This window comes from Centruroides sculpturatus, unplaced genomic scaffold, assembly GCF_000671375.1.
Source record: "Centruroides sculpturatus isolate CEXI.00-Female unplaced genomic scaffold, Cexi_2.0 scaffold700, whole genome shotgun sequence".
NCBI lineage: Eukaryota > Metazoa > Arthropoda > Arachnida > Scorpiones > Buthidae > Centruroides > Centruroides sculpturatus.
The window spans coordinates 184,883-197,441 of record NW_019385123.1 but is presented as its reverse complement, the minus strand read 5'-3'; the positions used below and the strand labels follow the sequence as shown (position 1 = coordinate 197,441).

The window sequence follows — 12,559 nt, the reverse complement described above, 5'->3', positions numbered from 1 at the left end:
TATAACATCATTCATGGAACTGGCAATTTTTTGACGTTATAACCAAGTGTCGTTATCTGCAGGTTTAAGAATCTATTATAAAATCCATTCTAATTTAACATTGTATGTATTACCGTAGAATTATTTCTTAATGGTAATACAGTATACTATATCTATTATGATGATAATTTATTATTGTATATATAAAAATTAGTGATGTAACGAATATTCGGTTACTATTCGGTATTCGGCCTATTTTTCACTATTCGGCCAAATACCGAATATTTAATCACTATTCGGCCGAATACCGAATACCTAAAAACAGGAGTAATAAATAACAAAAACACAGTAAATGAATTGTTTTGGTATTTAGATTTAATGTTATCGAGTTAGTGTTGTTTGTTTATATTTATTTATAACTTGTGACATGCACAAAATAAAAAAGAAAATAATATTAATCACATGTATCAAATTTATAATTACAAAGATCAGCACACATACACGTCTACCGTTGGAGAATCCTAGCACATCTGAGGGTCTGACCCTGCCTATCCTTCTTTTTAAGCGCTCGTCTTTGCTCTTCCCTTTCTCTTTCCTCTATCGCTCTAATCCATGTATGCCTGTGCATACATCATAATACGTGCTCACGATACTTTCGATTCGTCACTTTTCCGTCGTAGAGTTCCCATTTTACAATTACGTGACTCAGCCTGGTGATAACAGAGAAAAGAGAGAGAGAGGACGTCGATATATGTCACAGTTATGATTTCACAGATTCGAGACAGCTTGATAGCCCAAACGGCCCCAGGCTTTCACCCGTGGACGCTAAGTGACTTTCATTACAAGCATTTAACTTTCCGAAGTCTACGACAACAATTGTNGTTGAAACAAAAAAAGTTATGCATTCCATCACGTACATAAACAGTGTCGTAATTCGACAAGTGCAAATCAGCAAATTTGTAAAATTTTTGTTTATTTTGAACAATCCGGATAATCGAAAATCCGGATAATAGCGGTCCGGATAATCGAGGTTCTACTGTATATTATTCTTAATAATTTGGTGACTAAGATATATTATTGGAAACTAAATTTTCGCAGAATATTTACTTAAAAATTTATATATCATCATTATTACTTATAGTAAGAATGATTAGACTAAATATACTATGATTAAATAAAAATTTGTAGAAACATTGATTTTTTTTTTTCATTATATAATAGCATACTTTATATATATACAGTATATACAATAATAAAAATACAGTGGTACCTCGGTATACGTCTGCTTTAGAATACGTCCAATTCGGAATACGTCCTGTTTGGACGAAACAAATTGTGCTCGGTATACGACTTTTGTTCAGTATACGACTTAATTCAATTATATGTGTTATCTATGAACAAGTAGCACTGTCGGTGAGCTAGAACAGACTAAATGTTTGCGGTGCCACGGTCTAATTTATTCTGATTTTAATTTGTAAGTAAAATTTTATTATTTTTTTTAATCATGAATTGCAAAAAGGCAAATGAAAAGTAACAGAAAACTAAAAAATGACTAGAATCATAATGGAACTGAAAAAAAGATATTGTTGCGAAATATGACGGTGGCATGAGTGTTTGAGATTTAACTGTTGCATATCGTATTCTGAGAACGACAATATCAACAATCATGAAAAATAAAGACGTGATTAAATCTACTAACGTTGCGAAAGGAGTTAAATCAATTTCTAAACAGAGATCGGAGACATTAGATCATGTTGAGAAATTGCCTTTGGTTTGGATAATTGAAAAACAGTGTGCTGACAACTTATCAGAAGCAATTATTTGTGAGAAAGCTGAAAAGATACATGCTGTTCTCATGAAAAATTAAGCAGGAACTAGCCAGGAAAGCGAGGTGTTTAAACCCAGCCATTTTTTTTACATGAGAACGGATTAATCATTTTTACATTACTTCTTATGGGAAAGGTTGGTTTGGTATACGTCCTATTCGGTATAAGTCCAAACACCAGGAATGGATTAAGGTCGTATACCGAGGTTCCACTGTATACTGTTGCAAAATCATTTTAGGTACACATCAATTCTTAAATAGGTTTTGTTAGTAAGATGTTGATAGAAAAGTGCTTTTAAGTGATATTTTGAAATATATTTATATACTGAGAATTTATTATTATATTAATATATACTGAAAAATTATTATTATATAAATTCTTGAATTTAACTTGACATTTGTATATAGATGAATATGACATGTATAAAGCAATTAAGTCAATAATTGCAATAAGATTGTATTTATTGTAATTTTTTGTCAGAATGTCTTTGAGCTTCCTCCAAGATTATAATTTAAGTTTTATGTAATTAGCCAACAACTACCAGATTATATTGGGCTATTGTATGGCAATTATTAATAATTTGTCACTAGTGGGAGGCTTTAGGTGCCATCTCTTATTAGATTTAATAATTACAATTAAATTAAATAATTTTAAAAATTCTGAAAGAAAAGAATCAGCCTGGAGCAGGACACAAACTATGTAACAGTCTCAAGTTCAATCTCCTCTTCCAGATATATTTAAACATGAGATAACCATCCTCGGTTACATTCAGTGTCCATGAGCTGTAAATTCACCTATGGCACTCAGTCAGCCAGCTATCAGACAACTTTAGCATATACATAAACCAACATGATAGTTTGTTTATATATACAGTTTAACCCGCTTATAACATCATTCATGGAACTGGCAATTTTTTGACGTTATAACCAAGTGTCGTTATCTGCAGGTTTAAGAATCTATTATAAAATCCATTCTAATTTAACATTGTATGTATTACCGTAGAATTATTTCTTAATGGTAATACAGTATACTATATCTATTATGATGATAATTTATTATTGTATATATAAAAATTAGTGATGTAACGAATATTCGGTTACTATTCGGTATTCGGCCTATTTTTCACTATTCGGCCAAATACCGAATATTTAATCACTATTCGGCCGAATACCGAATACCTAAAAACAGGAGTAATAAATAACAAAAACACAGTAAATTAATCGTTTTGGTATTTAGATTTAATGTTATCGAGTTAGTGTTGTTTGTTTATATTTATTTATAACTTGTAACATGCACAAAATAAAAAAGAAAATAATATTAATCACATGTATCAAATTTATAATTACAAAGATCAGCACACATACACGTCTACCGTTGGAGAATCCTAGCACATCTGAGGGTCTGACCCTGCCTATCCTTCTTTTTAAGCGCTCGTCTTTGCTCTTCCCTTTCTCTTTCCTCTATCGCTCTAATCCATGTATGCCTGTGCATACATCATAATACGTGCTCACGATACTTTCGATTCGTCACTTTTCCGTCGTAGAGTTCCCATTTTACAATTACGTGACTCAGCCTGGTGATAACAGAGAAAAGAGAGAGAGAGGACGTCGATATATGTCACAGTTATGATTTCACAGATTCGAGACAGCTTGATAGCCCAAACGGCCCCAGGCTTTCACCCGTGGACGCTAAGTGACTTTCATTACAAGCATTTAACTTTCCGAAGTCTACGACAACAATTGTTTGGCATTGACGGGCGCGAATTTCATGCCAATAAGCTGCCTCGACTTGTTCGATTATGTTATCAACTCAATTTCATATTTATTTTCACATTTTCACTTCGCGATCCTTCTTTGTTCTTTTTCCGTTATTTACATTTGTAGGTCATTTCATTGTTATCCACATTTGATATCATCATTTATCACATACTTCCATGACACTCTTGTCTGTCTGCTACAACTGTCAAGAATTAACACGATTGGCGAAGCGTAGTGACAGCGGGCCAATAGAGAGCAGGATTCTTGCCATAATGTGGTTTGCGCGCCAATTTTCGTACGTGCGTTGATCAAGCCGAATAGTTTGGCCGAATATTCAGCTATTCGGCCACGTCCTGAGGCCGAATATACTATTCGTTACAACACTAATAAAAATGCAAACTACATGTTTAAATCAACTTTATTTACATTATTATATGTAAGTTTACATCAATGTAATTTCAAAAATTACCTTTCATAAGAAATTTCTATTTATTTTAAGTTTCAATAATGGCGGAACTTCTGGTTTTGAGAATAATTTAGAATCAAAAGGCAACAAAAGGTTAAACTAATTTATCCCAATTAAAAATGGTTTAATTATTTCTTTATAAACTATTTGATATAATATGTTATATTAAATATAATAGAATATTTAACAGTTTAACATAAAGTAATTTAAAAATGAATACATAATAACTGATAATAACCAATCGTCATGAGTACATAATACTATAATAATTGATCATCATGTCTTTTAAAAGTGTGGTGAACCTCACCCCACCGAAGTCAGGTGGTGAGAGTACCACCCACAGTCATTCTAGGAAGTGGACTCTGACCCTTGGACTAAACACCTAGTATTTTTTTTTTGTTAAACCTGGGTGGGGTCGCAAAGGTCAACAATCTATAGGGGTTGCTGCGGGTCACCTCAACCCGTATTTTAAATATTAAATTCTATTTTAACTATTTAACTTTTTGCACTTTTTTCTTTTAAATATTATTTCTCATTCTGTTTCTTAATTTAATAAACATATTTGTTTACTTTATAATACTTAGTTAATTATTTATTAACATTTGAATTTAGAATTGTTCGAATGTTAGAATTTTTCAAATACTTAAAAATTTTTTCAAAATTTAAATATTTAAAAAATTTGAAATAATTAATAATGATAAAAAATCATTTTTATTATATAATAGGTATGTCAATTCACAATTTAAAAAAATTGTATTTACATTACATAAACATGTCAAATTACAACAAACGTCAAAGGTCGCTGTGGGTCACCATGACCNTGTATCGTTAAAAATTATTTTTTTATTTTGTACAAACAAAATAAATATATTGAAAAATATAAAAACAATAAAAAATTATACTTCAGATGTTAATTTAATATCAAAAACGTAAAATATTTGAGTAGCCGAAGACATAGCCAAAGATTAAAGCTCCACAACACTGGCGAAAATTTAAATTTGCCGACTGGAATTCTTTCGGATGATTGACTTTCGGAAAATCGACGCTCTACTGTAATTGCATTTGTCATGCTGCCTGAATAACAGTGTTATATATATTTGCATGACAGGTCTTGTTGTTCTGAGCAAATGCAAACATCCATTTGAAATGAATTTAAATTTTTTTTTGTCTAGAGAAGAAAGAGCAGAGAATATAAGAAATGGTATTTTTGTAAAATATATTCATTTTGAATTGCTATTGTGTTGAATCACATTATGTGCAGCACTCGCAAGAGTTATACGCATGTAATTTAATACAGTTATTTTATCGAACCACAAAGTTTCAAAAGAACACATATCAGCCATGTGTACTACTTATAATAGATTAAAAACACATTTAATCGAGTTTTTTACAAAACAGATTATACAAAAAAGTAATATTTATAGATATTTGCAATTCAGGAATGTAAAGAAATCTTTGAAAGTGTAATTATGCATCGTCATAATTTTATCTTAGAGGAATCCAATTTGATTATGGTCGAACTCAAATTTTCTGCCGTGGATGAAGAAAACATAGATCATTCATCATTACATAGAGATGTGTTGCTGAAGTTTTTTGAGTCACAGAATTTGAAGGAAAAAAACAATCAGTTTATTTTTAATCAAATGCAGAATCCACATGTTAAAGCTTATTTATTATTTTTTAAATTTATATTATCTATATTCAATGAGTTTAATGCCTTCTTCCAATCTAAAAGTCTTTAATATCTCATCTTTACATAGAAAGTGTTCTTTTTATTAAATTATTAGCCTCTAACTTTATCGAAACAAAAGTATTATCGGCTTATGAAGATAATATTGAAACTTTTTACTTTATAATACTTAGTTAATTATTTATTAACATTTGAATTTAGAATTGTTCGAATGTTAGAATTTTTCAAATACTTAAAAATTTTTTCAAAATTTAAATATTTAAAAAATTTGAAATAATTAATAATGATAAAAAATCATTTTTATTATATAATAGGTATGTCAATTCACAATTTAAAAAAATTGTATTTACATTACATAAACATGTCAAATTACAACAAACGTCAAAGGTCGCTGTGGGTCACCATGACCCCAAAGCGCCATTTTTTTGTAATATGTTCTGCGAAAGTGAAAAATGGTTATACGTTCCAATAATATCAAAGAATACAGGCAGCTACTGTGAGTCACATTAAAAAAACAAAATTATGAACGATTCAGCAAATCATAAAATATAGGCTGCGGGTCAGAATGAGTCATGCGACCTCTTCCGGGAAATAAAATTTGTAATCTAATTTTGTAAATTTGGGAGTACTTCAAATATGATGTTAAAACAGGGTTTTATGTTGTTACAAGTGGGTTTTTTAACATTATCTAGTATAGTAAAATCGTGGGACCGATAAAAATTTGATGTTATGTTAGGGTTGTCGTTACATCCGATGATGTTATAATCAGATTAAACTGTGTGTGTTTAGTTTGTGTTACCGAGGATGGTCATCTTATATTTAAATATAGAGATCAGACTGAGGGACATGGATAGCATAATTGGCAATGCAAGTAAGTGGCAGTTGTGAGTTTGAGTCCCTCTTTCAGCTGATTCTTTCTTCCAGAATTTTCTAAATTATTTAATTTAATTATAATTATTAAATCTAATAAGAGATGGCACCTAAAGCTTCCCTCTCACTAGTGACATATTATTTAGTAATTAATTTAAAATAATTGCAATATAATAGCCTGATAGAATCTGTTAGTTGTTGGCTTATTACATATGTATGGTTCATTGCATAAAGATTTGCACTGTACCTAATTCTAAGTGATCAGCGCAAACAGAAGTTGAATACATACAACCAAGGTTAGTTCTACCTGTTACCAAAGTGGTTTGAAATGGACTATTTTGTTCTGTGACATGTCAGGTGAGGAAAATGATCAACAGGGGCAGCTTTTAGAGCTCTTAGCCAACAATACTAATTGCTGCTTGCTATTATAGCCTTACATGCATCACTCACAAAACAAGACGCATGCATGGCTAGAGGGTAGAGCTTTTTATTATAAAATTGTGAAATTATGGCCCTTGCATATTGGAAAAACATGATTTTATCTTTTATTTATGTAAATTTTTTTTTGTCTTCTCAGGTTTCCTCTGTTTATTTTTTTAAAATTTGATAGAATAAATGGAAGAAACAAACATATCAAAGGTCACTTTCCTGTAAATGATCTGAAGTTTCACAGATTGACATCAGCTTTGTTTGTAATTGCAGAAGGGTGGCATTGTATGTCAAGGTTAGGATAGTAAAATTTTATTACTTTCCTGGATGGGAGGGTGTGAAATGAAAACAAACCATCACACCCAATTGTAAAGTAAACAAACTGCAAAGTGTTTTATTATGGTCTAAACAAAAGCTTCCTTTAGGTTTTAAGAGGATCAGATAACAATGTTATTGCATTCGGAAGAATGTTGACTTTCATATTTAACAGTTAGTTTGGTCACACGTGATTTTTTTTATGCGATATAGTCACATAGTTACACACACACACACACACACAACTATAATATTATGTACATATATATGTATTTATACATATACATATACTCTAATATTCTCAAAACAAAAAAATTTTGAAAATTGAAATTTTATCAAATACAGTAGAGCGTCGATTTTCCGAATCAATTGGGGACTGGGGTTGTTCGTATAACTGATATTTCGGATAATATATTTACGTACGAAAAAATATATTAATTTATCCCATGTTGAAATTTCTCTCCGTTGCGTGTCGCTTCGCGTTGAATTTTCGTCTAACAAAGACTATTGTATTGTTAAAAATTATTTTTTTATTTTGTACAAACAAAATAAATATATTGAAAAATATAAAAACAATAAAAAATTATACTTCAGATGTTAATTTAATATCAAAAACGTAAAATATTTGAGTAGCCGAAGACATAGCCAAAGATTAAAGCTCCACAACACTGGCGAAAATTTAAATTTGCTGACTGGAATTCTTTCGGATGATTGACTTTCGGAAAATCGACACTCTACTGTAATTGCATTTGTCATGCTGCCTGAATAACAGTGTTATATATATTTGCATGACAGGTCTTGTTGTTCTGAGCAAATGCAAACATCCATTTGAAATGAATTTAAATTTTTTTTTGTCTAGAGAAGAAAGAGCAGAGAATATAAGAAATGGTATTTTTGTAAAATATATTCATTTTGAATTGCTATTGTGTTGAATCACATTATGTGCAGCACTCGCAAGAGTTATACGCATGTAATTTAATACAGTTATTTTATCGAACCACAAAGTTTCAAAAGAACACATATCAGCCATGTGTACTACTTATAATAGATTAAAAACACATTTAATCGAGTTTTTTACAAAACAGATTATACAAAAAAGTAATATTTATAGATATTTGCAATTCAGGAATGTAAAGAAATCTTTGAAAGTGTAATTATGCATCGTCATAATTTTATCTTAGAGGAATCCAATTTGATTATGGTCGAACTCAAATTTTCTGCCGTGGATGAAGAAAACATAGATCATTCATCATTACATAGAGATGTGTTGCTGAAGTTTTTTGAGTCACAGAATTTGAAGGAAAAAAACAATCAGTTTATTTTTAATCAAATGCAGAATCCACATGTTAAAGCTTATTTATTATTTTTTAAATTTATATTATCTATATTCAATGAGTTTAATGCCTTCTTCCAATCTAAAAGTCTTTAATATCTCATCTTTACATAGAAAGTGTTCTTTTTATTAAATTATTAGCCTCTAACTTTATCGAAACAAAAGTATTATTGGCTTATGAAGATAATATTGAAACTTTTAATCTATATAATCCACATAATCTATTGCTATCGAAAAGATTAAATTGTTAAAAAAATTACAATTAAATTGTTGGGGTGCCCACAAGAGCATTAATTAATGATTTAAGTAATACTGACAATGAATTATTTATTTTGAAATGTCTAAAGTTTTACCAAAAAGCAATGAGTGAAGCATTTAAAAGATTTCAAATTGCAAACCATTTTTTTAATAAAAATTTAGATTTTTTGCAAATAAAAGCAATATTTTTAATGTCAATAAAATACTGTATTATAATTATATTATTGTTCATGTTGTTAACAATTTAATTATTTATTGTTCATTGTTTTTAACACTATTCTGAGTACAACTTTTATCGTATTGTATCAATAAAGCCTTTCTATGATTTGGAAATTTGTTGTTTTTTGAGTAGCAACAAAGTAGCAACTTTTCAAAATATTTGTGGCGAAATCAGCAACTTTTATTTTAAAATGTAGCGACATTCACTTACGAAAAGTTGGGAACACTGAGTCTGGTCTAGTACGCCGATAGTGCTACTTGTTCATAGATGGCGCACATAATTGAATTAAGTTGTATACGGAACAAAAGTCGTATACTGAGCAAAATTTGTTTTGTTCAAACAGGACGTATTCCGAATTGGACGTATTTTAAAGTAGACATATACTGAGGTATCATTGTATTTTTATGAATTAAAATTTAGTAATTGTAATGAAAATTTTGTTATTTCATAAAAATATTTATTTGTGTAACTGCTAAAATTTATGGAAATTTTTTTGCACATTTCTACCTTGCCCTTATACTATACTTCATATGTTTTATAAATAAAGTGATTAAACTTAATTTGATTACTGCAATTTTTGTAATTTACAGGGAAGCAACATTTGATATGTTTATTTCTTCCCTTTATCCAAATTTCAAAAGAATAAACATAGGAAACCTGGGAAGGGGAAAAAATTACTTAAAGATATAACTGTAGTTTCTGATATGCAATGGCCATAATTTCACAATCTTATAATAAAAAACTCTAGCCATATGTGCATCATGTTGCATGAGTATGCACACAAGGCTATAATAGTGAGCAGCAATTAGTATTGTTGGCAGTGGAGTTGGAGTTGAGCTAAATAAGTACTCTATTTTTCTGAATGAGCAGACTAATTGATCAGAGTATATATTTTTCTTTTCTGAACAAGGGGTTGAAGTAGCTAGATTGCAAGCTTTTTAGTTGGACAAACTTTTCTGGAAAGGTGAAATTGAAGTGCAAAAGTTGCAGAATAAAGATATATATAAATATTTTTACAAATAAATATTAATGTAAGTTAAATATTAAAAATACAAACTATAAAAGTATTTGGGTAAATGCCTGGGGCTTCTTTTTAGAGTTCAGAGTAAGGTAATCCCCCTATGAGTGCCTCTGTCCCCCTAAAATGACTTGTTATTTAATTTTGCCTGAGTCGGAGTCGGCTTACTAAAATTATCAGGAGTCGGAGTCGAGTGTTTTTTTACCGACTCCACAGCCCTGGCAGTCCTACAAGATGACCCTGTTGACAATTTTCCTCACCCAGCATGCTGCAGAACAAACAGTCCATTTCAAATTGTTTTCATAGCAGGTATAACTGACCTTCATTACGCTTGCTCAACTTCTGCTCATGATGATTGCTTAGAATAAGGTACAAACCATTAAGCAGTGAACAGTACATTGGGTTTGTAGTTGGTTCAAGTTTTATGAGTATATATTCTTCTAATATCTTTCATTCATTTAATATAATAGATGGATTATGCTGAAGAAACAACAGAAAAAAGACGAGTATTAGAAATTGAAAAAGAAGATACAGAAGAACTTAGACAGAAATATAAGGTAACTGATTTGGAAATATTAATTAATAATTATGTTAATAATCAAATTAAATTATTATGATATTTGTAGGCCAATCAAGAAAAACAAAAGGCTGTTCAAGAAGCTTTAGCAACGCTGAAAGCAAATTTTTATTGTGAATTATGTGACAAACAATATCATAAACATCAAGAATTTGATAATCACATCAACTCATATGATCATGCCCATAAACAGGTAATTAAATTAGATCTTAACTTAGCTCATTCTATAATAAATACAAAATTTAATTATTTAAATAATTTTAATTTAAAATGAGGAAGATTCATTGTTCAAAAGAAGAAAATTTGGATCTAACATATTGAATACAGAAATCAGATAACTAATAGCAAGTATAGTTAAAAATTAAGAGTTTAAATAAAGAGAGACAGAATGTTTTGAAGTAAATTTTATTGCTGCATATTAATATTACAATGAGATTGTTCATTCATATCTGTACTTAATTTTGTTGTTGAAATTTTATAGTGATGATTTTTTAAGTGTGTTTATCGTAAGTAGGCATAATATACAGGTAACCTTTGTATAACACGCGTTATCTGTGTTATATGTTCCAAAAAATTGCCATGTTATGCAAATCCATGATATACAAAACAAAGAACTAGTGCAAAAAGGGGGTTAGATTCCAAAAATTAAAAAACATGCTGTTAAATCCTTATTTAAATCGAACTTATTATTCATTTTTTTCATAGGTAAAATACTTATTTATTATTTAAGTAAATATTTTACCAGAGGATTATATATGATGATCTCAGCATGAGCATCATCAACTGGTAACAGTTTTTGGGTGCATTCGTTAGTAGCGGTCTCTCTGCAACGGGAGTGCGCTGCTGTTTGTAGGCATTTAGGAATGACGGTGAAAGAAAGATGGTGGCACTTGCACTATCGATAGTATCGTGATGGAGGAATCTATAATTCTAAAACAAGCTTTTAGAGGCAAAAAAAGGGTCCCAATTGTAAAATTTAACCATTAAATGGATTATTTGTTGAAAGAGCATTCAAAGTAGCCATGAAAACAATAGAATGATCGCGTGGAGGTATAAAAGTATGCACTCTTTATTACATTTCATGTTGTATGAGGGTTTTACCCAATTCTCAAACTGTGTTGGAGTGAATCCATGCTATAGAAGTGCCATGTTATACAGGGGTTACCTGTATATGAAATTAATATCTATAATATTTAAAGTTCAGAGTTAAATTTTGTAAAAGATGATGATAAGCAAATACATATTATTACATGTCTTTTCGTTTTACATTTCCTGAAGAGGGCCGATAAAATAGTGGCTGGAAATGTTCGAACATTGAAGTTAAGCATTTCTTTGCTGGGAATTTTGCATTTAGGTGTGATTCTCTACTCTATATTATTACTTATTATATTAATTTTGAAAAAATATTTCAAATATATTTTCTCCTCAAATTATTGTTATTGAAATTTGATTTATAATAAAAGAAAGTATGAGTATTTTAAAAATATAAATTTGCTCTTTGACAAAAATATTTGTCTATTCAGATAAAATTGTCTGATTACTGAAAAAGTTATTATCAGGGCTGTGGAGTTGTGTAAAAATCTACCGACTCCGACTCTGACTTTTCCTTATCATCTGACTCCGACTCCGGCTAAAACACCAAAACTCCATGACTCCGACTCAACAGCCCTGGTTATTATACAGCTATCTCAGACAGGTATGCAAATGATTACAGTTGAGCTGTCAATGAACATCAAGAATTACCGGCAAAATGCTTTAAATATGCTACTCTAGTACTATATAAAAAGGCTTTCAGAAGATTAGTGTGTTCAGTATTTTCAG

General features: G+C 30.1%; 1 protein-coding gene across 6 annotated transcripts in view; it reads left to right on the top strand.

Annotated features, from left to right (window-relative positions):
- Positions 1 to 12,559, top strand: part of LOC111635081 (G patch domain-containing protein 8-like) — a 98,293-nt gene that overhangs the window by 67,453 nt on the left and 18,281 nt on the right. For all 6 annotated transcript variants that reach the window (XM_023379932.1, XM_023379933.1, XM_023379935.1 and 3 more), the window contains 2 exons: positions 10,632 to 10,718; positions 10,788 to 10,931. In XM_023379932.1, the coding sequence (XP_023235700.1) occupies positions 10,632 to 10,718; positions 10,788 to 10,931 (231 nt within the window). The remainder of the gene's footprint in view (positions 1 to 10,631; positions 10,719 to 10,787; positions 10,932 to 12,559) is intronic.